The sequence below is a fragment of the Tachypleus tridentatus genome, chromosome 1 (genome assembly GCF_004210375.1).
Source record: "Tachypleus tridentatus isolate NWPU-2018 chromosome 1, ASM421037v1, whole genome shotgun sequence".
In the NCBI taxonomy this organism is placed as follows: Eukaryota; Metazoa; Arthropoda; class Merostomata; order Xiphosura; family Limulidae; genus Tachypleus; species Tachypleus tridentatus.
This window is the reverse complement of record NC_134825.1, coordinates 85,222,821-85,249,946: the sequence shown is the minus strand read 5'-3', so window position 1 is coordinate 85,249,946 and position 27,126 is coordinate 85,222,821. Positions and strand designations below refer to the sequence as shown.

Genomic DNA, 27,126 nt, shown 5'->3' with positions numbered 1-27,126 from the left:
TATCAACATAACCACACATCTGTCTGTTCTTCCATTTATCCATTTCTATTTTCTCTTTGTTTGCATACCTATCCAATCATCTAAATCCATTAATTTGTCTTTTTAACTATTCATTTGTCTCCTTTCATCTCTTTATTCGCTCACACTTTAACATAACTACTAATTGTATACTTAGCTAGGATAAACCTAGAGGAGCATACAGTACTTAATAAAAACATAGGAACAGAGATTATTCACGTTTCCCTAAAACTACGTAGCAAAACATAGAAACAGATTGCAATGTTTACATAAAAATACTTAACGATACATAGATACACAAACTGATCAGTATTTACATAAAATTACTTATCTAACCATACACTTTGCTCAGTGGTTACACAAAACTATCTAGTGACAAATAACAACACAAAATGGAATAAGAAAACGTGAAACAAGAATATTTATGTCTTCTTACAGAAATAATTATAGGCAAGCAACTATATCCAAAAATATTTCATCACTATAAACTAGCCAATTGTGTTGTTATAAATACTTACTACTGCTGGTAATTATATCTTTATATAATAATTGCAGGTTATATTGTTACAAACGTTAAGTACCGTTGAGTTTAGAAGTTAATTTATTTAACGCTTTGAAGTTTGAAACTTCTAATAAACAACACAGAAGATGCAGAAAATTTAAATATAATATTTCTGTATTTAAGTATTTTGAACAAGGAAACAACTTATAAGTCAACTGACCTTAGAATAGTTTCCTCAGCATCTTTTCCCAAGAAAAAGCAGTTGGCTCTATAGTGTTAGTGTTATAAAAGAAAAGAGTTTATAACAACATTTCTTTAACATTTGCACAAAAAGTGCACGAACAAGAATACGGGAAATCTGCTTTTACCTTAGAGTTTGAAAATGCTTAACAATGTTGTCTGGCATAGAGGTGACTAATTGGATTCATAAAGATAGAGTATCTAGTAGTATTATCTCTTCAAGGTTCGCTTGACAAAGTGATGGCAGATCCATTTAAGTAAGTCCTTCACTTCTATGGAATTCTATGGAATTAGTTGAAAATAAGCATAAAGTGAAGGTTAAAATATATATTTTCGTATCAGATCAGGATTTTGTTTTACATCTGGAAAAATTCAGAAGTTATTGTTTGGTGATCCAGAGACAAAATTAGTTAAAATTATATAGAAAACAAAATGTTTATTGACTTGCAATTTATATTGATTTAATCATCAGCCAAACTCTCTTTTTTACTCAGTTACAACACGATTTGTACCTTAGAACTGGAAGAGTTAAGTGACATAGCTTGTTGATTGACTTTATGAAACCAACATTTTGACCAGTAACTGACGATCTGAACACAGTTAAACAAATAACAAATAAATATTGTTTGTCATGTGTAATAAAATCCTTTGATCTTCAACCTTAAAAAATTGGAGCGTTTAAAACGCACATAAAGTTAAAAAGTCAACGAATACGCGATTCTGAATCAGCCACAAGTAAATAAATCCTGTCGTTATAAATCTCTAATAAATACCAACCATTTACAGAGAAATTGTTAATCGTATAGTGTGAGAATTTTGAGAGAAGATTCACGTATTTTAATTGACTAATCTAATAACTTCGCTTGTATCATAACATAAAGTGCAAAAGTCTGCATAATAATACTTGTCAAAATTACTTGAGAAAGTAATAGGTAATCATTGCAACAGTTTAACCTGTGGCAGTTTCTTAAGTTACATGTATATATCTCACTGTCAGCGTGCATTAGCGAATAATTTGCATAATACTTATTAGCATTGGCTGATGCACATAATTTAAGAAATGATTTCACCTACTGTCCAATTAACCTGCTTAATTACCACTGTTTAATACGATGATGGCCAGTAAATATGCACTTTTACCGTAGCGTATACTATACATATATGAAAGATAATTTTCGTAATAATTTCCAATATAAAAAAAAGATGTTTGTTTTTTGTTTGAAAGACTCAGATGACACTGCTTTTAGTAATTAAAAAGAATATACTTAACGGCAAAGATAAGTATTATAAACTAGCTTTATATCATACTGAGAAACAAACACAATGAGGGACGTTCACAGGGAAAGAGGCATATTTTTGTTCTGGACCCCAATTCAAAAAAAAACCTTTTAAAAAACAGATTTTGTTTTTAAAAATTGCAAAGAGACAGAAGAGGGCGAGAAAAAAATTGACGATGAAAATAAAATAATATGCACCATATAAGATAATGTATTTAAAATATGATTTGTTTTTTATTGTCATGGCAAGTGGCATTCGATTAAGTTACAGTTCGGAGTTACTAAATATGCTAATTAAGTAACTCACTTCGAAAATAATTTCATAAATATATGTATATATAAGGTCTAATAACACGTACATATAAATTATAATTCAAGGTTTCTCATCAAGATAGATAGATATATAATAAAACTTCAACCCCTTCACTTTTTCAACATGTTTTTTGTTATATCTTTTTGTTGACATCACAGGTTACCCTTCAATTTAAATATTTATCTATCTCAACTAACTTGTATTTATGGCTTATTAATCCAAACTAAATGTGAGATTCTGGAAGAGGTTCTTCCAGTGTTCTAAGTTTGTCCTGAGCATCTTTTAACCTCTGGGTAGCCGTAGCAATACGATAAACAAGTAGTAGTGAGTATATTATAAAATGCCTTGTTACATAATCTGTAGAGTTGCATATAAATGTACTCTATGTAGTTTGGCATATTTCGTTATAAATTTCAAAAGTGACTTGTAATCTTATTTTACAGCAAGGAAAGTGAATTGGGTCTTTATTTACCGCACAATTTTCAACGGTTTTTAACAAAATTAAAATCAAAGCTCGTGATGTCTTACAGCCGAAGTTGCTTAAAATACAAAGTTCCATCAAGTATGTGATAGGTAAATGTAGTGTTCAAACAAACAAGAAAATAACAATAATTTCTTTAAAATAAAATTCCCAGCATTTAAAGGTTTATAAGCTGAAAAGAAAATTGTATTTAATCATTATTTATCACAATAAAAAATCAGTTTACATTCTTGATGACGAGAAACCCATTTGAAATAAAAATGTTTCTCAGAACTGCTGGTATGGGTATTCACACTTTTATTGATAAGCAGAGAACAACGTTTCGACCTTCCTAGGTCATCTTAAGGTTAACAAAATTAAACCAATATAAAGGAACACCTTTAAACCTATACTAATTAATAAACTAACATCCAACTGCAAAAGCTCCTACAATCCCTTACCCGTTTATATTCTCGTCCCTAAGACATGTATCCAGTAACGGTCAGTTGCAAACTCTCTTTGTTAACCTGAAGATGACCTAAGAATGTCGAAACATTGTTCTCTACGCATCAATAAAAGTGTTAACACCCATACCAGCTGTTCTGAGATACAAATCAGTTTACAATACGATCTTATGAAAGGATACCATTTTTTATATTTTATTTCAAAATCCAGGTTGCAATTTATATTGTGATGTTGTGCCGAAAATGTTCCTTTGACTTACAGTAACCATAGAAATTAAAAACACACAGGAAGTGATTTACTGTGGTAAAGTAAACAAAAACTGAAACAGGAAAGTATATTATTATATTTAGTCTGAATTAACAGATAAAAGTAAAGTCAACAATTAAAACATGTTTATCCGAGTCTCAAGTATAGAGCAGAAATTCTAAGTAAAGTATAGATTTAGTCTTTGCTTCGCTTTTGAGAGGCACACTACCTTAGGATTTAACAAACAAAAGAAGTTCATTCAACGCTCCAAGGAACGTCAGCTGTATTGTACAAGAAAGGCCAGGTGGAAAGCAGGCAGTAATAATAGAAAAACATTCTCCGTTAGCCCTTAGGTTAAAGTAAATCCTAGGTCATGGTGAAATAGGAATTACGGAAAACTCTTCGAAATAACAAATTCTTTAAAACCTTTTGTGAATTCTAAGTTATACTGAACCGTGGTAGCAGTGAATAGTAGGCTGAGACGAGCTTATATCAGTGATTTTTAGGTTTTGGTAAATGTTAAGTTACAATAAATTGTATTAAATGTAACCATACCAAATTATACGTTAGAGAAAATTCCACATCACAATAAACCACAAGTTGATTCTGGACTTACGTGTGTAAGAAGTAACAGTAAATCTTACGTCACCTTAAAACCTGGGTCACAATAAGCCTTAAACTCATCCACCTAATGAATGTTTGTGAATTTAAAAAGATTAAGAAATTAAAAATGTACATTTTCTCTTTTTAAATTTTGGAATAATGATTTGTGATTGAAGATAATCTATAATACTCACGAATAATATAATATATTTTGTTGAAACATTTAAATATATTATTATTTATACATATGCTCTGATATAGATTAAATAATTAAAAGTTGAGAGTTGAATGATTTTCGTGTTTACTGCCCATTGTTGGGTCACGTGCTTCATACATTTAGAGAATGAAATAAGTTCTTTGTTCTTACCAGTTTCAGCTCACATCATTTTCAACTGAATCTCTGAAGAATCATATATTTAATCAAACAACAGTTGAACCTCTAGATCATTGGAGTTCGTTCTAATAAAAATTCCGTTTAAAACTCAATTAGATTTTTAATGAATGTCTAAAATTACTAATGCATATGTGGACTTAATGATGCGTGTGATGCTATTTTTCATAATTCATCTTAACAAACGTGTTTTCTTATAGCAAAGCCACATAGAACTATCTGCTGAACCCACTGAGGGGAATCGAACCCCTGATTTTAGGGTTGCAGATCCGTAGACTTACCACTGTAATAGCGAGAGGCTTGTCTTAATACTCCAATATGAAGACTGTTAACTTGCTTTATTTAAGAATTGTGTGTGCGTGTGTGTATATATATATATATCAATCTCATTTAATGTTTCACTAAGTTTTACGTTGTAATGTTAGTGGTGTTCTACAGTAGCAATAATAATTTGTTTTTTTTTATAACCATTTCTTACAAATATTTATGTATTTACGTTTCAAAAGTAATAATAATAATGTCGAAAACCAAATACCTTTTAAATTGACGAATTTACTATCGACATGATAAATTATAAACAAAATAAAAGAAGGCTTACGTCAGCGACGTGTATATTAATACTGTATATTGGACACAACATACCAACAAACAGATCCGAATCCGAAGTAGGAAAACTATAAATTTGGAAATTAAGACCCACCTTCTGGGCCTTGCACATTCCTGACAAAGCCTGGACATCATGGTTAGCGTGTTTGCCCTCTGATATACATAAACTGCATACTGCAATCTTACATAGCATACAGTACATTCCTAGAATTTCTGTAGAGTGATCTCCACAATTAAGCTTCTTGTCTTTATTCTTTGACCTAAGGGTGGCCTTACCCTGTTGTGGACTGACCAATGAATGGGCAGCTAGAGGCCCCCGGGTAGGGTGACAGTTTTCCCTACAAATGTCACAGTAGAAAACTTCACACTGTTCACACATGATCGTGGCCTCTTTGGGTTCAGTCTCACATAATTGACAGTGAATGGGTAATTGTTTGTTGTCTCCATACTTATCCACAATATTCTGTAAAATCTTGTTCCTTGGCAGGTTGTTAGCTCCATGCTCGTCGAAATAAACCAACTTCTGGCATGTGGGACACGTCAAAGATATGGTACTGTTCTGGATGGGAGGGAACAAGAGATTTGGAGTACCAATGTAACTGTTCGGCCGGCTGTTACACACGACTCCACTATCAGTTTCGCTGACCAAACTTAACTTGTCCCCGTCCGGATAATCTGCTGTAGTCTCGCTGTCGTCCGGTGGTGGTTGAAGGTGTTGAGCCGGCTGTTCTCTGTGACGAGCACAGCTGAGACACAAGGAGTGATAGCACGGCAACAGAACGGGATTTTTGTAAAGGTGTTTACACGCAGGACACTTCAGTTCTTCCTCCATCGTTCGAGTTTTGATTCTGCACGTGGAGAGCGATGTATTTGAAACCTCTACATCCTCACGTTTGAACGAACTACCAAGCTACACAAGCCGGCTCTTAGCATCTAGTGGCGCCTGCGCGCTGAATGACATCCGCTGGCCAGTTACAGTGGTTGAACATGGGTACGTTTTAAATCGTAGAAATATTTGATTTTCAGAGGTATTTCGAAAGTGCTACATACTCTGCTGTTTAATTTTAAAATGAAATCGCTCACCTTATTCAACATGTTATAATATCACATGTATATCATTCTTTTGACTTGAATGAATTTCACCCTAAAACCCTAGTCTCTAGTTAACAAACATATATAAACGAGTTGAATGGGTGATGAAGAAAACTTTGTCATTAATGTACGGCGTTTTGTCAAGATTATCTCATCATCAGATGTGTTTATGATAAATCTTCGTTATCCATTCAGGCCGTCTTCAAATTTGTATTTTCTAACAAGTGAGTTTCTCATTATCAAACTTAGCAGCTTGTTATTCTATGTATTTAGTCGTAACTCTAACTGGTGAACTGATACAGGTCATTATTTTCAGAGCAGATTATGTTTTGAAATTGTAAATTATTCCCAAATAGCTGTGTAATGGTAACCGTAAGGACGAAAACAACTCTGATTTTAAAATATTCAAACAAAAATATTTTAGGTAATTAAGTTTGTGCACACATACATATGTATATATATATAACCTCTATCCTGTAGATAAATAAATTATGTCTATAAGTTCTTGTCTTAAACAAAAATACATAATAAATAATTAAATAAAATAGAAGATGCACATAGATGTGGAACAAAAAATAACAACAAGATTTAGAGTTAATTTGTATTAGGCATATTTTTATTTATCTAATTAATAAAACTAAATAAGTAAATACAGGGCATTTTTAATATAATGAGAAATCAAGATGTCACTTGCTAGAAATTAAGGTTCATTTGGAGATTTAAAAAAAAACATTTATTTGTTTCTAAACTACAACTTCACGTTCATTTAACTAATGGTTCTTTCATTTGTATAGAAGCATGAGTGGTAGGATAAACATAACATCACAGTTTTTATTCTTTTTATACTAAATCCATAATTCCTTCAGTAGTAATATATATTATATATATATTATCCGTGTGAGTCATGATTGTGTAAAATTTGAACAATGTACTCCGAGTGACACTTTATTAGAATCTTCTTTCTTTACACGTTGTTAGATCCTTCCACAAGTTTGCATGTGCGTAATGAACTGATAATAAACGTGTCGGTACTTGCTTAAGTCAAAATATGTATTAGAAGGGTGCAAAGAATGCAGTTGTATTGGACCTTTCAACCAACAAAGTTCCATCACATACAAAAAAAAAAAAAAATTAATTTAACTTCAAGCCTTAACATGGGCTCCGGAACAGGACTTTCCATGGGGTTCCAAGATGACAAATGCCACTTCTGATTTGAGTCTGAAAATAACTGAAATATAGTCATAACCTGGTTAGTTTTAAAGACAGTAGATTAGAACATATATCTCTCTTGCTTTAAAAAACAACAACACGACAACAGGGAGCTTATTTATTAGGTATCAAATACCATTTCTTTGAGAAGATGTTAAAAATACATCTCAGTCTATCCATAGTCACAATCGAAAGGGAATACGTTTGTTTGTTTTTGAATTTCACACAAAGCTACTCGAGAGCTATCTGCGCTAGCCGTCCCTAATTTTGCAGTGTAAGACAAGAGGGAAGGCAGCTAGTCATCACCACCCACCTCCAACTGTTGGGCTACTCTTTTACCAACGAATAGTGGGATTGGCCTACATTATTACGCCCCACGACTGAAAGGGCGAGCATGCTTGGTGCGACGGGGATTCGAACCCGCGATCCTCAGATTACGAGTCGCACGCCTTAACCCACCTGGCCATGCCGGGTCAGGGAATGCGTACACTGGGCAGATATTTCAGGTTCAACATACAGCAAAACGTTTCAAGAAACCGGTTTATTCTCAAGACAGCTGGTCTGGGTATTAAAACTTTAATTAAAATAAAGTAAAAAACAACGTTTCGACTTGAAGTCATCTTCGGGTTAACAAAGAGAGTTTGTAACTGTTAACCTGAAGATGACCTAAGAAGGTCGAAACTTTGTTTTGTACTTTATTGTAATTAAAGTTTTAATACCCATACTAGCTGTCTTGAGAATACATTTTTACTTCTAGTGGGTTTCTTTTCATCATGAAGTAACCGATTTATTCAGCAGTGGACATAATTTTATCATCTTCAAATGACAAGCATGGTCATTAGATAAACGACTGGAAGCAAGTTGCATTTCATCTTTTGTGTGCTGCTATACAAACATGGAGAAATCCAAATGAGGCACTCAACCTCGACTGTATTTCTCCATCAACTCAAGTCACTGAAAGTGGACTAATGGTGTAGGGAATATTTTTTCTCTCGGGTGTTTTTCTTCCTTTAGAAGGGAGAATAACAGCCAAGGTGTCACTTAACTCTGCTATCGATCATCTCCACCCACAAAGATGGACAAAGACGATAATGCAAAAAATTATCGACTGTTATTGTTGGAAATAGATTTAAAGGACAAAACAGTAACTTTATCCATCTTAAATCACCAGATAATCACGGGATTGTATTTCTCTACTAGTATCTGTGAACTAATTGCAAACATGCAACGAATGGGTTAGAATAGAAAGGTACATCTTCGGCATTTTCTTTAGTCTGTGATATGGAAGTTCTAAGCTGTTATTGCTGCGGAAGATGGCTCATTTCAGTTTTACGTCGAGGTTCTGTTAAAATCACCATTCAATATATAAATATTTTCTCGAAACGAAGTAATTTATAGGAGGATTAGGAGATTTAACAAATATGCAATAAAAAGTCTGTTCTTGGTTGACGTTCATTGATAACTAAGTGTGAGTTTCTCTGCAAAAGTTTGTATTATAAGTCGCCAAAATAATTTAAATAAACGCACACAGAAATAGTTAATTCTGTGTTTTGTAACAGGAGTAAACTATCAATATCAAAACCTTATTTTAAACTTGAAGTTTTTTTATCAACAACATCTGTCCCAATTTAAGAGGGAAGATGTTTCAGTCTCTGTGCTTAGACTTTTTTAGAATAATATAATGGAGGCCTTAACTCAGAGACTAAACAATTCACTCATAATGAGGCAGATGCAGTTGATAAAAATTAAGTTCGATCTACTCTGTTTAGAAGTTATATGAAGTTAGCTTGTTGGTTACGTTTGCATGTTTAGATGTAATAATGCAAGCCTATCAAGAATCAGGGTAATTGTGTGCAAACTTTAATCTTGCGTTACGCACCTTAATTCTGCGCATTATACAAATACATCAGGCAGCAGAAAATGAGGTTAGGATTAGACTAGCATAAAAAGAAATTTTATGTAAGTAATCGCACTTTATAGGATTACCACTATGTGTTTGTTGTTGTTGTTTATACTGGTTGTGAATCTTTTATATTAAACTTAGAAGTTTTAATTCAGTGAAAACACATTTTGTAACAGAAAATGCTGTTTGGATATATATTTTTTTATGTTTATTTCTGAAACGTCAGAAATAGGAGAAAAACGTATAATGAAAATATGGTATTATAGTCGGTTCGAAACCGCCGTGTACGAAAGAGACGCAACACTGATAATACACCATAACATACCAGTCTCTAAGTAGAGCTTATCAGGCTAGCGTAAAAAAGAACAGGTAACGTGCACAAAGATGTTGTAATCTCAAATGGCCGACGGTTGTTGAATATTTCATGAAAACTTTCAGTGTGTAAAAGTTTAGGCTTTTCCAAGTCTTCGAGCAAATAGTCTGTTTAACTAGCAACTGCATTCAGTGAAACACATATAAATAGCTGTGAAGTGTAAACGGAATGACTTGTGATTTGAAAAGAGTTCAGATTCTGAGTTCAAGGAGGAAACTTTGATCTAAAGAAATGCTCTTGACTTTTCCTCTGTTCTTTGTACATACCATACAGCCTGATTTCATTGTGTAGTTTCTCGGGTTCCAGTATTGCTCCAATTTTCCCGTAAGTAAACGTCCAGTTTTACTTACAATGACTTGAACCTTATTTTCTGTACTTTATCCTATTTATTTCAATTTAGTTTTGTTTTCTTTAATTGACCAAATTTTGATTTACTTATCCTTCGTTGCTAGTTAATCCAGTTTTTATATTTTGTTTTTGTTTTAAATAAACTAAGTGGAAAATCGTCTTATCTCTTTTTGTTGTTGTTAACTATAATCTTTCACATTAACATTCAATGGCCGAATCGACAAATCTCCAGTAATATGGATTTACTGACCTTCGATATTTCCAAGTCAGGAACACCTTACATTCACGACATTCTGCAAGCCAGAAATTAGGTTCTCAATAGCAGTTTATAACACATTAAATAGAAATTATTAAACATTAAACTTTTTTTTCAGAAGTTATGATAAAAAACTTGTATTTCTGTATCATTCTGCTGCAGAAGTAGGATTATAGGGGAAGCAAATGTTACCACTTTTCTGTGTGGGGTAAAGCATGCACATGACACTCCCAATAATTAAGACGTTTTTGTTTACCCCATCCACATAGTGCTTCAAAATGCTGCTCATCTATATTTAATACACCTTGAATTCTTTCTTTTCCTTAGCAAATTTTTCGTCTCGGTTAAATTTTAAGAAGTGATAAACTGGACTATAAAGTGTTGTTTCAAATAACAATCGTCTTTCTCTTTTTTTTTTCAACTGTAATTCCAAAAGTTGTAAGTAAGAAGTTAGGAGAGTTTTCAAAAAGGGCAGAATAACTTGGGCCAAATAGCAGATTCCATATTTATTTAAATTTTTAACTTTTAAAAACATTGAAAGTAAAGAGTGTAAAGACTATTATACCATGCAATACAAGAAATTGTTTAATGGGTTCGACATTTAAATTTCCTGATTCAAGAGGGCGGTAATTATTTAAAGTGAAAGTGTTTATATTGTAATGCTAAAAATATAGTTTGAGAGTAAGGGTTAATTTAAATAGACATCATGCCAGTACTCCGAAAAGTTGGTTCTTCTTGGTAAGTAAATATTTTTATTTCCGTAATTCAACTTCTTGAATGGATTGAATGAACTTTTTTTTTCTCAACATTTTTCCGTTATTGGAATTTAATGGAAAAGAAAGAAGATTAAGATTAAGATTAACATTAACATTAAAATTAACATTCGAAAAATACTTTACTAACCGTTTTAACGATTCTTTAAAGTTTAATTGAAAGCCATTAGGAGGCGAGATATTTAATGGTTAGGAAGCCATAGGTTTTGGAGCGTATTTTATATGTACCTTAACTATACTGTGGATAATTTCAGTTCAAAATTCAGTAATAACTACTTATAGAGTATTTATATAGTGCCAAAATATACAAATATAACATTTACGTGCACAAACATTAAATGTATAAAAGACCGACTTATAGACTGTTCGTTCCGTTTTTTAAATTAAAAATTATATAAAAATAATTTACTGACTGAAATAAATCACTATATGACACATGAAGACGATGAAGTTAAGTATTTCTTCCCACTCAATTTCTATTAAAAGAACAAGACCACTCACACTAGACTCTAAAATTTATCACGTAGATTTAGATACCACAAGTGTGCTTTAAAAAGTATTTTAAGTCAATTACGTATTGGTAACGTACGTAATCAAATGAAGCGAAATACTTTAGTACAAAGTGTTTGTGAGTATACGAGATGAAACAAACAGGAGTAAGCTAGCACTAAATACTAAACTGTACTATCGAAGAACATGGCCTTGAAGAGGATACAAGAATCGGTGTGGTACGTCGTGCGTAAGTATGATTTTGCGAAACTATAGTGTTTGACAGTTTTTTGGGCCTGGCATGGCCAGGTGGTTAGGGCGATCGACTCGTAATCCGAGTGTTGCGGGTTCGAAATCCCGTCACACTAAACATGCTTGCCCTTTCAACCGTGGAGGGCGTTATAATTTTACGGTCAATCCTACTATTCCTTGGTGAAAGAGTAGCCCAAAAGTTGGCGGTGGGTGGTCATGATTAGTCTTACTCTGCTAAATTAGGGATGGCTAACACAAATAACCCTTGTGTAGCTTTGCGCGAAATTAGAAAAAGAAACAAACAATGTATAGTGTTCTGAAGTGCATTAACTATGTAAAGTTCACAACGTTATATGGTGAAAATGTTTTTGTTTTTTTGAGAATAGTCATAAAGGGAGGAAGAGTTCTGCTGAGAACCTGACCCTTCCAGGTCGCGCACAATGACCAACCCAGAACCCAAATATCTCCAAAGAAACTTCAGTGTTATTCAGGACAAAGTAAGTAAAATATTTTCAAAATATTTATACTCTGTGGAAACTCGGTATTGTATTATAACAATTTAATCATTCACAGTCAAAATGTTTTTATGTTTATACTAAGTTAAATACTTTTAAAATTAAGTTTAAATTTAGACGGTATTAATAATTTAGTTTGTAGGTTGAGTTTATATTGAAAATTTAACAAGAAATGTAAAGTCATAAGGATCTAAATCGAAAAATAAAAAACATCTATACGTGTGTTTTTATACTGAAGAGTATACTGTTACGAAACCATTGAAACAAAAGGCAATTCAGATAAAACAAGATTTGAGAAGATTTAGTTTTATCTCGAAGTTTTGGTTTGATTTGTTTTGACTTTCACGCAATGCTACAAGACGGCTATCTTCGCTAGCCGTCTCTAATTTAGCAGTGTAAGACTAGAGGAAAGGCAGCTAGTCATCACCACTTACCGCCAACTCTTGGGCTACTCTTTTACCAACGAATAGTGGGATTGATCATAACTTTATAACGCTCTCATGGCTGAAAGGGCGAGCATGTTTGGTGTGATGGGGACTCGTACTCACGACCTTCGTATTGCGAGCTTATATATATTTGAATGATTTAAATCAACAAGTATAAAAATCGATTGCATGAAACATGTAAAATTGTTCTTATTATTTGATAATACGTTATCCTTTGAGCTTGATCCGTTTCGTGTATATATGAGATCCGTTCTTTGCAATCCTGCCTGCTAATTTTGAGCTTGTTATTTCCGAATTTATGTGATTCACGTTTTTCATTATTAATACATAAGTAATTATGTTTTGTGCTCGTTCTTGTTTGTTAATAACGTATTATTCCTCAGGTTACATGATTTTAATTGTTTGTTTTTAAAATGCTAGTTTTGAGGTTCACCCTTCTTATTCGCTGTTAATACACTACAATATTATCTGATAATCCTTAAGGTGCCAGTTCTTGGACAGACTTATGATTCTTATGAATCATAAACAAATTACTATTGAAGCTATGTGGTCGCACTTATGGATTGTAAACCATTCCATCTTCCTGTTCTGGCTGAGTGTAGTGTGGGACTGTATGGCGTCATCTCTACAGGAATTTGAAGCGAACCTTCTTATAATGCTAAAATCCGGGGGTTCGGTTCCCTGCTGTAAACGGAGTTCATATTGTCCATTGCTTAGCTTTGAGCTAAAACAAACAAATTAGATCTATTACATCATATAACTCATTATCACTAACTGTAGGTTCTGTTTTTCTGTAATTATGTAAAATATAATAATTTAATTCTAGCTTAAATAATAGATCGATTAAAATTAATCATTAATTAAAATAAAAGTCTCTGAGAGAACTACATAAATGAATTAAAAGAAGAACAAACACTTACTTGTATGTTCCTTCCAACCAGTAAAAGAAACATCCGTTAGGATAATTATACCAGAAACCTTTCTAACAAAATGACTAGCTATATAATTTATCAACAGTGGCAAGAAAATATATTCAAAGCTATCAAATCTATTACGAAGGAAGAAAGCAGTAAATGTATGAGGTATTGCGATATGTTCTCGAGACAAGCTTGAAATATCGAACGATTAATTTTCAAATCGTTGAACATTAAAGTTATTTACGTTTCGTTAATCTAAGTGTTCGTGACAATTGATATATGTATTCAATACGTTTTAGTTCATGGAGAACTAAAAACTGTTTTAATATTTTTATCGGATTAATATTCTGTTCATTTCCTCTATTTTGAAAGCATATCAGAGCTGTTAACCCTCTTCGTCTTTTGTCAACGTTCGATAGATTAATCTATTCAATACCACAGTTCTTAGCTGTATTATACTGTAGACATATGGGAGTGTTTATAGGTCACGCTAACATTCAAATACGATACTGTATATTCTATACTTTTATATTACATTAAAAGTTAGTCATTGAGTTATATTTTGTACTTTACCATGACAAACTAAAAACTGTAGGATTGACCAGTATGAGAGTCAAATTATTATTTAAGTTTCATTATTGTTAGCAATAGGAAAATTATAAACCAATTTTTATTGTCTACTGTTAGACGTACATGTACCCGGGGGTTAAAACTTTGAAATTACAACAAAATGGAAATGAGTCCAAAAACGTATATATTTCAAAACTTTTATTTTCCTAAAAGCATAATATATATACACACAAACATTAATACTATAAATATCTATACTAAAGAGCCTCTTTGTAAACATTGTTACTGGTCTTGCTTTCTGGTGCAAAGTAAAGTAAATGTTTTTCATTGTCTACTCGAGTGCATCCAACATAAATAAAGCTGTCCACGATGACAGCAAGGAATTGTCAAATTTAGTCCAACAACCTTTAACCATTGTCCTTGAGCCTTGTTGATAAACACTGCAAAGCTGAGTTGAATGGGGAATTGAAGTCTCTTGAATTCAAAGGTTGTGTCAGTTGGAATGATAGATATTCGAGGCAGAAAGACATCTTCACTTTTGAAATTACCTGTAATGATTGTAGTTTTAATGGTATGAGAATGTATTTCTTTCACAACAAACCTCATGCCATTGTATGGCCTAAGTGAGTTCAAGTTTCTCAAAAGTACAAGAGATGCCTAAATTCTGAGAACCAAGTTGTGTGATGGAATACATGGGAGTTGCAGAGAATTCAAGACTTCAACTGGATAGTAAATAACTTAATCAGGATCCAACACTAAGTTAATGGATTTGAATGCTATAACTTTCAGCTTCAACACACTTTCCAACAGCACATAATTTTCAGCTTCAGTAGTTTGTCCAGTAGTATATGAATATCAGCTTCAACACAGTGTCCAACAGCCCATGGTTATGAGTTTCAACACTGTTCAAGGGCACTTGCTTCTGTGTTTAATCACAATGTCTAATGCAACACAGTTCTGAGTTTCAACATCACCCAACAGTATCAAGTTCTGAGCTTTAACAAATTGGCCAAGAAACGTATAATACTGAATTTAAACACACTGTTCTACGTTAAATAATACAGATTTTCAAATTATTGTATTACAGCACAATGTTCTGAATTTCAACATAATGTGAAACAATGTTTACTTCTTAGTTTCAATACACTGTCCAACAACAAATAGATCCGAGTATCAATAAGCTGTCTTACAGATTATAATTTTCAGTTATAACACTCTTCAAAAGCGTATAATTCTGGAGTTCATCTTTCTTTCTAACACTACATAAACGTGAGTTTCAACACATTAAGTTTTCAGTTTTAGTAACACATATTTCTGAATTTTAACATACTCTTCAAAAGAGCATAATCTTGAGTTTTAACCCTTGATCAACAGTAAACATAATTCAAGGTTTCAAACACCCTCTGACAATTTACAAATTTCAGAATAGACATGCAATCAAACTGAGCTTAAACACACTATCCAACAGCATATATTTAAACAATATGTCCAACAAAATATAATCCTCAACTCCAACAGAGTGTAAATTAGCTTATATTGTGCATCTCCAAAACATTTTTGGTGATATATAAAAAAACACCAAATTTCGTAGTACAATTAAAAAGCGCACATTGTAATCGTGTTTTTCAATATCGGTCACTATACACAAAAACTATACAATACCACAGTCAGAAGACTCATGCGTTGAGGGCATTATTTGATAAGCATCTGTCTGTAACTAAAAAATATACAGCAGATAACGAAGGTCATTGGAATCCGACATAAAGATTACGTATACTACAGCTTTGAAACTAGTGTATATCTCAGGACGGCTGATATGGGTATTAACACTTTTACTAATAAAGCAGAGAACAACAATATGAGAGTTTGCACTCTCTTTGTTAACCTGAAGATGACCTTAGAAGGTCGAAACTTATTTCTTTTCTTTATTAGTAAAAGTGTTAATACCCATACTAGCCGTCCTGAGATATATTTTTACTTCAAGTGGGTTTCTAGTCATCACAAAGCCTCGCAAAGTGGTTTACACCTGTTTGTTTTTGTAACTAAAATAGCACTGGATATGAACACTTGATATTAAAGTGTTCTGATAACACTTATATATGAAATAGTCATCACAGTTGCGTAAAAATGAATTACACACTAGCCCTTGAATTCATTGACTATAAAAAAGTTTCAAACAGATGCGTGTGTGTTTTCGAACAAAATAGTATATAAAATGTAATTCTTGGGTAATATTCCAATTTACTATTATTTCGATTATCGCATTTGCTTTGTAAATAATACAGTAATCCAAACATTTAAATGATAATTGGAATATGTAACAGCTATGGATAAACGAAATTATTGTTTAAAATAACATCACAAACATTTCGTAATTTGTATGCATTCCAAGCATCTGATGAACAATTCTGCGATTATAAATAACTAACCATTCAGTCTACGTTCCTGCACTAACGTTAGGTATCTGATATTTTTACATTTCAGTTCATGATTATTATCTTGATATAGTGTATAACCACTACAAACAGCAAGAGCACCCGTTCTTGTATAACAACAAGATGGTTATGGTGCCAGATTCTCTCCAACTTAGTATAAGTCTTGTCTTTTTCCAGAGAAAAAGTATAATACACCACATGTTGTTGGTCTATCAGATATTTATGCATCATTGCAAGTTAGTTTGCGTAAAGGTCGTTTTTGTGAATTCCGTATCTAACTATCCATACGGTGACTCAGCGCCCAGATTTACTATTTCCCACAAGTGGAATTAAGTTATTAGTCCAGAACAGCGCCTTCTATAAACATCTGGAGATCCAAAAACGTATTTGATAGCTGGAGATAAGAAGTCATAAGGCATAAAACAAAAATAAAAAGACAAACCTGAAGGCCGTTGCACTTGGTCGTTAAACTGTTTATTTTTTCATGTTTCGTTTGTGCTTCTTTCTCCTCTTCCTGGCGTTCAGTTCAATACACTATAATAGTCCCAACTGGTTATAAGGTTGTAAAACTTTTCCGAAATAGCATGAACAATTTTAATTCCTGTCTATGTTATCGCAAGCAAGATAATCAAACTTATATGGCATTAGCCCACGAAAAAGAGGTTTATTTTGATCAATGGTGTAATTCTATGCGTATCAGCAACAGCTTCGACAAATTAAGGCAATTATGTATATTTCAGGAATTTAAACGCTGTGTAAGTGACGACCTCATAACGTATTTGGATGAAGAGAAAGTTGAAATACAACAGTAGCTATTTCTGATGATTACACTTTAACTCATAAAACTATTTTTAATAAAAAGAAATTCCTGCCACCTCAGAATGAAAAAAACCTGTTAGTGTTCAATCCACTAAGGTTAGAGATTTTTATAAAAACAGCTCCTCTAGTTTGAAATATTCTGACAGTCAGAATAAACCATTTTCAAAACCATCGAGGCCTATCTGCCATTTTTGTGAAAAACCTGGTCAGGTAATGTCCAACTGTTGGAGTCTGACAAAGAAAAACAAAGGGGGCAACTTCCAGTACGTTTGTGCTCACATGTGGACGTAGCTAGTTGTTGATTTAGCCACTGATAAAAAAAGCTGGTGTAGTTAGGAAGGAATTTAGACCTTTTGTGTTGTTAGTTCTGTATCTTTGACAAATGACATTGCTAACGTCATACCGATACGTATTTTTCGTGATACTGAGGCGGCTCAATTATTGTTATTGTGACTGGTGTGTCTGTTATGATTCAAGGTATTGAGGGTGTTTTTATTAATGTTTCTCTTCATAACATTCACTTGACATCAGACCTAGTTTCGGGACCAGTTGTAGTTCGAGTAAGACTTACTATGCCAATTCAGAGTGTATCATTATTGTTAAGAAACGATCTGGCTAGGGTAAAAGATGTTTCCGAACCCAAAATGGGTAACGAGTCGATCACCGTTTCGTGTAAGGAAAATTCTATTGTTGAAGAGAATCCAGACGTGCTTCTCTCAGGCTAAGAAATGATAGACACGTCTTCAGAGGACGACATAATAGATTTATTTCAGATGTTTTTTGGGTCCGACATGGATCTGGTGAAGGATTGTCCTACTGAAAAGTCTTTGGTGAGTGACAGTGATGTATATGAGGGATCTGATTCGCCTGGAGAAGTTCTAGTTGTGAGAAGTAAACTGATCGCTGAGAAAAAAAAAAAGATCGAAAGACTTCATCACGATTAAATTTTATGCATTATATCGTTTTTTCTGAGAGTAATTTTCCTAATTTTAACGCCTTTTTACTAGGGATGCGTATCTCATCATGGTAGTCGAGACAATACATATCTAGATACAGAACTTTTACCAACAGTTTGTTACATGGTTTGATAGTCGTTATTGTAAGTTGTTATCTATAATACTAATACTGTCTTATTTAATTACTTCCCACTTTACAGTGCTTTTTTTTTTTTCAATTTGTCAGGTTTGGTCAACTATATGGCAGTTGGCAAAAGAAGTAGAATACAAGTTAATACGTATCTCACGTTATTGTTGATTTGTTCTGTTACTTTGAATGTGATATTTTTGGTAAAAGAAAATGAAGAAATCTAGTACTTAAAACTCAGTAAATCATTATTTTTTTTTGCAAAAATTAATTAACTTCGAATATTTACTTTTTTTACTTTTGAAAAAAAAAGATTATTCAAAGCCAAGAGAGAGTCAATAACCTGGATGAGCATCAGAGATAGCAACACGTGATTTTTTTTCCTGCTACGATATCTTCGCAACCAACCAGTTTATCATCACGAAACAAGTCAGTTCAACCAATAATCTTTGATGGATTATCCTTCAATTTCTTTCCACAATAAATTGTCTCCTTTATCAACAATTATAAGCCTGGAGTAACCATCGACTCTACAAAAAATCAAGATCCTTCAATTAAGGGAGAGGTTTCCTCCATCCTTTAACCAAGACTGATCTTTCCTATCTCTGTAAACCATGGAATGTCACTTGTTCTATCATTAAGAGCTCATCTAACCTTTTTTCTGTCTTCCTAAGCGTGTCCACCTTTCTATCTCTTCTGATGAGATACAGCAGCCCCTCAAAGAGGCCATTGCATTTCAACTTCACAGAGTCCACTGGATCCATTCCAGAGTTACAGGTTTCAACCCTCAATTTGTCAAGGTTGTAACTATCTCTAAATTAGTAGGTGACTATATCCTAACCATGTTTGTTTCTTTCATTTTAGAGCTGAACGCCCCCTTCGACAAACATTGATTATGTTTATCAATACCACCAAGCCTGTCTCACAACCATATTTAACACCAGAATACCTGACGCCGCTCACAGCTTCTCCAGATATTAATGTAGCTTTACTTATTCCATTGGTTAAGAACAATACCACACAGACTGACAGAAGAAAGCCATCAGACGAAAATAAGCACCTCTACCAAATTCACTCAGACCATACATGTCAAGTAGTCAACAACTACAGCCCAGACTCGAAGTACATGTTTCACTGCAGTCAGTTTCCATTGACAACCATTCAGCATCTAACCAGCATATCCAAACCCAGATCACCAAAAAAGACAGAAAACTTTAGAGCAATGGAGAACAATTGATATGTTCTATGTGTAACTGTAATAAATCCTGATGGAAATGTTTACACGAACAAAACCTTTGTCTTTTCTATGATTTAAAAAGTATCATAAAATAAACTTATCACTGCTGTTAAATAGATCAAACTGGCCATTGTTAATGATTTGAAATCTTAATTTACAGCAACAACGTTTCTAAACATGAGATGATTGAAATAATAATGAAATCTCATACATTTAAGTAGGATTGATCTTTCATTTTGTTTTACTATGACTGATACCTGGTTCAGTATGCTATAATTCTGTGCTAATGTGTCAGATATTAAGAAAACACAGTTAGTATTTTGTATGACTATGTAATGAACTTACAAACATAGTGGTAATGTTTTTCATATATAATTGTATTTTATAAAAGTACATTTATTTAAATACAAACAATGTATTTAACTGATGTGTCTCATAACATATTTACAGTAAACCATCTATTTTAAATATATGGTAGATACATAAATAGTGACAGTGTATTATAATTTACTTTTATTTTAATAAGTTTTCCTGTAAACATAAAATGTATTGTAAATAGTAACAATATATTATAATTCATTTTTACTTTAATAAAAGCTTCTGTAAATTTAAATATTGTACATTTAAGTGGAACTTTCATTCTATTTTAAGTGTACTGAAACACTGATTATTTTGTAATAATCTATGCTGATTACTAAATTAATTATTTAAACATCAGATAAAACTTTCAGTGGTTAAAGTAAAATGTATATATGTAGAGTTCATTATGAAATGTATTGTGTATTATAATTACAGTCTAGTTGAATATTAATATTATAAATGTATTATAGTAACTGATGTTAAGTATGTATATGATAGACACTGAAGTGTGTAATTCATGTTATCAAAATATTTAATCACTTGGTCCTTGAACTAGCTAGCCACTTATTGTGAAATATAACTAGGTAATTATAACCCTATGTTTTTCTAATTTTGTATATTTTCTTAACCAAGACAGAGTGGTGCACTTTAGACTTTCATGCCCTATCCTTTTGAACTTTATTTCTACATTTCAACAAAGTACTTGGTCTAGCTAAGCTTTAAATGTACATAAAGTTTGAAATATGTAGAAAAGAACATGTAATGTTTTTTAATGTGACTAACGAGCAAAGGCCATCGACTGAAATAACTCACCACCATACACTGTATGTGTGAACACCCTACAGATAATCTTGTTTTGACGTCAGTGTCCACGTTGATTGTGCCTGATATTTGTAATTCTTAAATTTCTGTCTCCAGATTGTATGCTTGTGATTTTCTATTGGTGTTTTAATTTTATACAGTCTGAAAGTATTTGTATTTTAAATAATATCCTTTATAATCTCTATCTCTCTGTGTGGGTGACATCAATATCTCCAAGCATTATATTTGATTACGTGTTGTCACAAATAACTCTCTATATATATATCTATATCGTAGACATCAGATATGGATTAGTTAGTTTGTAGGTAGTGACTTCTGAAAGGTGTGGTATTTTATATATTAGTAATCAGTAACTCATTTATTTAGCTGTAGGAGTTGATTATTAGCTGTGCAAGCATATTGTGACATTGAAAACATTTGATTGATAATTAAAATAATAAGTTTTAATTAAGGTTTCGTACCTTTAGGGCAGAAATTTAATTAATTGATGAATTAGTGTTAAGTGTTCTTTTAAGAACGATTTAATTGATTAAAAGTTAATTACGGACATAATGAGACATATTGTATGAGTCACGGCCACCTAGAAACATGTTCTGTACTTTGTGGTAGGTTGATTTAATTATTTGTTAACTAATATATTAGCAGCAATCATTGTCCTTTTTTAGAATTAACTAATTAATTAGTTTTAATTTTAGGACGATTAATTATAAATGATATGTTTAACTAATTATAAATGAAATAGTGTTAACCATCCTTTTTAGAACAAATTAATTATCATTGAATTAGTGTTAAGCTTTTTTTAATGAAAAATTAATTAATTAATTATTCTGTCGTTGAGACATGTATAGTATGAGCCACGGCCAGTTGCAATGCACCCCTAACTATAACCTCTTCATCTTAGATGAAATCACCCCTACCCTGAGCCAGCCAACCAGCGAGAGGCGGCATCTTTGTATGCGATAGTGCGGCCCTTACTGCTCCTGTCTTGCAGTTTATATATCTCTCAAACCACAGTGTGGACTTCATGTGGTGGAGCTGAAGAAAAACAGCAGTTTCTGAGCGCTTTAGATTGTTTCTCAAGCACCTTCTAAGTTACTTATTTACTAAAAGATATTTTTGACATGTTAATGTTTCTTAATACTCCAGTATCACGAGCTTTCCTCTCTCCGTAGTTGAATCAGTGGTACGATTCAGGGCTAATAACACTAATATTCAGCGCTCGATCCTGCAGTGGACTCAGTGCAGATAAATCATTTTTAAGCTTTATTCTCTAAAAAAATGACAGCACCACCAAAAATAACGAATATAAGTAAAAGATAAAATTGTTTAATACATTACGGAAAAGTTATTTGCTTTTCGAGAGTGCAATTCCACGTACTGAATCACTAAAGGAGCATTCAAAACAACACCAGCGTGAACACTCTAAAAGCACAGGCAAGAAATCCTAAAGGACATCAGTTATAGAAAATAAAAAATGCATTTAAAAACAATGTCCTTATCAAAAGACTTAGACTTAGTCATCAGAGATCACATTTCATGAGAACGTTTATTATGGAATACGTCTGTTGCTAGTGAAAGTGCACAAGGAAATATTTCGTAGATTCATCGTTATTACATGTTCAAAGTGTGGTAAAAGCATGCTCAGAGCAATACATCGATACAATCTTCAGCTATTCTTACATTTACAACATTGGCGTCCGGTGAATGGCTTATTTTTTATCAAATGTTATCTTCAGTTGCGTGTCTTAAAATTTGTTCTCTTGTCATGGTCAAATTTGTTTCGGATTGTGTTACCTCGAAAGCTGACAAACGTTATTTCGAAACTTAAGTTTTAAATTCATTTTGCTGTTCACGCGCCAAATGTTATCTCGAACGTGTACTTTGAAATATGTTTTCCTTTTGAGTCAGTAAAAGATAATTCCTAAAATATATTTTTATGAATATCCTAAAAATTATGTCCAGAAATGTTTTCCTCATTTTCTTTTTGCAATCCTGATATAAGTGTTCAGCAAAGTCTGCAGTAAAAACAACAATAATTATAACAAATGAACGCGAACAATAAGTAACAGTTACATGTAGGACATCATGAAGTAATATAGGGTAGGATTCATTGATCAATTTTATTAAATAGTTTGTCATTTCATTAGCGATATATATATTATTACATGCAAACTTTACAACAGTAGGGTTAGACTATATGATCTGCTTAGTTCTGTGAAGTGAAACTTTTCTTTGATGTTAAAGGCAAAACTAAGAATATGTTTATGGACTCACACCACTAAAAATTGCATTTCGATACCCCTGGTGAGCAGAGTACAGAAAGCTCATTGTTTAGCTTTTTGCTTAATTCTAAACAAACAAACAAAACTAATTACACATTGAGCTATCCGTGCTATGCCCATCACGAGTGTCTGGTATTCAGATTCTGGTTTTTGATGTTATTTGCCTATAAAAAAAATTAACAAAATTTGTATCGGAAATTACCGGACATCAGACGTTTGGTTTAAAAGGTAAAACGTTCACGTCGTTCAATAAGAAGTGGTTAATTTTTTTCTTGTCTCCCTTGTATAACGCAAAATCTTAGATCTGTTTTATGTGAGGAAAGGTTTAAGTGAGATTCACTACTGGACGACTTATTTGTTTTATTGAAATAAATGTAATGAGATCCTTGCGAAACAAGTCCGAGCGTGACCTAATTATTATTATGATAACACTGTAATTCCAAAGATTTGTGATTCGCGATCCGTTGCCACAAAATTACATTACGCATTTTGGAGCCATTGATATGCTGACGTCGTAACGGTCAAATTCCATTACTCAATTACATAAGTAGTAGATAAGAGTTATCGATGGGTGTTATTGACTAATTTACATAGGTGTAGCTAAGAAATTTGAATGTGTGTGTGTGGGATAAAGTTCTAAACACTTTAGATGCATGTATTAAAGATAACGTATACTTTATATAACCTGAGATAGTTATTTAAAAAGCTAGTGGTAGAAGGTGAAACTTCCATATCTGGGTTACCTTACCTTTAGTATATTAGTTCAAAACTGTAGACGTCTCTGAAATTCTGAAACAAACAAATATTCTAAAACATGCGATACTCGACGAATATTCTGAGCGAAGATTCTATTATAAAAAACGTATTAAGGTTTGCATACCAAAAGAATAATTCCCTGTACTTTTAAGTGGTTGATCGAGGAGAAATATGTTTTCTCTATAAGAATGACACTTTTTGTATACAGGTGTATGCATACATTACTACATTATAAATATATGTATGGTGTTATAAATTAACATGACCATTGTGTTATTTCACAGCCGCACAAACTATGTTCCTCAAACGGATTTTGTGAGCTATAATAATACTATTACGGCGATATAAACGCCCATTCTGTATGTTTCCCAACAATAGAAACAACTGCGGTTTTCTGTTCAAAATTCTGTTTTCGAAAATGCATTGTAGTGTTTTAAATTCACATGTTGGTTGCGTGTTTGTCTAAAATTTAAACATCATGGGGAACCTATTCTGTTTGTCGAAGTTTTTTAGCATAAAGTTGTATTATTGGCTTATAATCAGTCGAACACTAGGCTGAACAGAATATCATTCTGAGTCTATCGAATTTCCACAAATACAAAATAATTACTTGTAATACTTTCTATGATCAATTATTAATAAGAACGTTTTCTGCGACATCTGTATACAGTACAGATGGTTCTATACATTATATCAAAAATATTTTAAATATGCAAAACTTGTTTGTTTGTTTGTTTGTTTTTGAATTTCGCACAAAGCTACTCGAGGGCTATCTGTGCTAGCCGTCCCTAATTTAGCAGTGTAAGACTAGAGGGAAGGCAGCTAGTCATCACCACCCACCGCCAACTCTTGGACTACTCTTTACCAACGAATAGTGGGATTGACCGTCACATTATACACCCCCACGGCTGGGAGGGCGAGCATGTTTTAGCGCGACACGGGCGCGAACCCGCGACCCTCGGATTACGAGTCGCACGCCTTACGCGCTAGGCCATGCCTGGCCAAATATGCAAAACAGCAAGTCATGTGACAGCCACAGCTAATACAAAGTGTTATCTAAAGTAACATCTCTTGAAGTTGAGTAAGTGTACGAAAGTGGCCGACCTATAGTGAGTCTCTAAGGGATTATTGCATTATAGTATTTGAAATAATTATAAAGTGATTGGAGAGAGTGGGTATATCGGCGGCTTTTCTAAGTTGAGTTGGCTCATATGAAGACTACAAGGCCTTCTATTTTTATAAAACATTATAATAAGTTATATAGAAACAAAATGAAAGGTTCGGCCTTGTGTTTGGAAAAGGGATATAAAGAGAGAGGTTTATTGGAAAAAAAAAAGGAACAGAGAAGGAATAGAAGACCAAGTCAGATGTAAGAAAGAAACCGAGAAAGATGCAGAAAGAATTAATACGCTGCCATTAAGGATATAAAAAAACTATTTCTAAACCTATGTGACATTCATTACCAGTAACAAACAGCATTTTTAAATATTTACATATATCTGAGCCAGTTTTAATGGTAATAGGTACAACATAAATAATGTTCATGTAGCTAAAAAGAAAAGACGAAGTGCAAGTATAGAACGATCGTAGCATATACTCGGGGTGAAATGGATGTATCAGAACTACATTTTGACATTGTTCATCGCAGAGAGAATAGTGTGATGTTACTGAAAAAAATGATCTTTTAAGGGACGAGTGTGTCTGACAGTCCTTTTTGATACAAAATATTCATACACTCAGAGCACAAAATGTTCTCAGATCAGGGATTTGTAATTTCAAGAACGGAAATATCTCTTGTACTCAATGGTATTGGAAAACAAAGAAAAATGGGTCGGTTTGAGGTACCAAGATCGTTCAGAAAAAAAACTAAAATAAATCGTATTTTAACTAGAGTAAGTACATTACAGCGTCTTGTAACAGGTGAAAATCCACGAACATAGAGAGCAGTCGTAAATGTTGCTCCAAAAAACACTATCAAGAAATATCCCTGTCTTTGAAAGCAACGCAAGTCATGTGCACAAAACCTGCTTCTACGACATATCCGTTCAACCATCGTATACCTCAAACAGCTGGATTGTGAAACCTGTATTCATGCTAATCGTAGAAAACATAACATTTACGTCGCCGGACGTAGCGCCTATGGACTTCTGTGTGAGTAGATTGTTGAAACAGATGATGCGAAACTGTTTTGTTGGTGCACAAGGTGCACACGGAACGCATGCAGAGAGGAGGTTTGTACTTCTGCAAGGAAAAGTACAATGCAAGAATATTATCAGGATGTCCGGTCATTAGGTAGAGCATGACCAGATGTACCTACATGGTTATGCTCTAAAATATTATTAATATAACATACTCCACTCCTTTTAATTATACATAAATGATATGGGTCTGGCATAACCAGATGTTTATGACGCTGGACTCCGATCTGAAGGTCACATGTTCGAATTGCCATTTCATCAAACATGTTTGTCCTTTAAGACATATGACGTTGTAATGTTACAGTCAATTCCGCTATTCTTCTTCTAGTCTTTCACTGATAAATAAGAGAGAGCTATCGCAGATAGTCCTCAACTAGCTTTGCTCGAAATTCAAATACAAGCAAAGAAACATAAGTGATGTAATTTTGCTGGTAAAAATGAAGTTTTACATGCCTTAAAAAGAATAGACTAAACGTTCCAGCTCTGGTTTAGATAGTCTTTAATTTTCAGAATTATTCTGCTCCTCTCTTTAAGTTTACAAAAATGAGGAATTCGAATTCACAGAGTAATTCCGAAAATTTTAACAGGAAATTAATTTACAGGAAGCCAAACATCATATCCATACTTTTTCGTGCGGAACACGATAGAGACAAGGTGTCGCTGTCAGAGACTGTAATATCGTGCTTTAACAGTCAGTCCCAACCTCTTCAAACTGTCCCACTGACAACCTCCTATCAACTGTTAAATTCAAGATCCCATTAACAGTTGTCAACAACACGTGCCATGTAACCATCATACATTCTATTAGTCACCAAGACAGTCTACATGTGATGAGGAAGTGAGAGTAAGGAAGGAGTTAATCAGGATTTA

General features: G+C 33.1%; 1 protein-coding gene and 1 long non-coding RNA gene across 6 annotated transcripts in view; one reads left to right on the top strand and one right to left on the bottom strand.

Annotated features, from left to right (window-relative positions):
- LOC143254260 (E3 ubiquitin-protein ligase TRIM9-like) overlaps nt 1–5,953 on the bottom strand; it is a 59,137-nt gene extending 53,184 nt beyond the window's left edge. For all 4 annotated transcript variants that reach the window (XR_013030118.1, XR_013030119.1, XM_076509142.1 and 1 more), the window contains exon 1: nt 5,216–5,953. Coding sequence is in view for 2 of the 4 variants with exons in the window: in XM_076509142.1 (XP_076365257.1) it covers nt 5,216–5,953 (738 nt within the window). In the remaining 2 variants the exon portion in view is untranslated. The remainder of the gene's footprint in view (nt 1–5,215) is intronic.
- Nucleotides 5,954–5,987: 34 nt separating this feature from the next.
- LOC143254267 (uncharacterized) lies at nt 5,988–19,877 on the top strand. 2 transcript variants are annotated; one of them, XR_013030121.1, is made up of 3 exons: nt 5,988–6,112; nt 12,203–12,313; nt 19,466–19,877. It is a non-coding gene; the product is annotated as an uncharacterized LOC143254267 (long non-coding RNA). The 2 variants fall into 2 exon arrangements; XR_013030122.1 differs by lacking the exon at nt 5,988–6,112 and adding an exon at nt 11,721–11,814.
- Nucleotides 19,878–27,126: the final 7,249 nt, after the last annotated feature.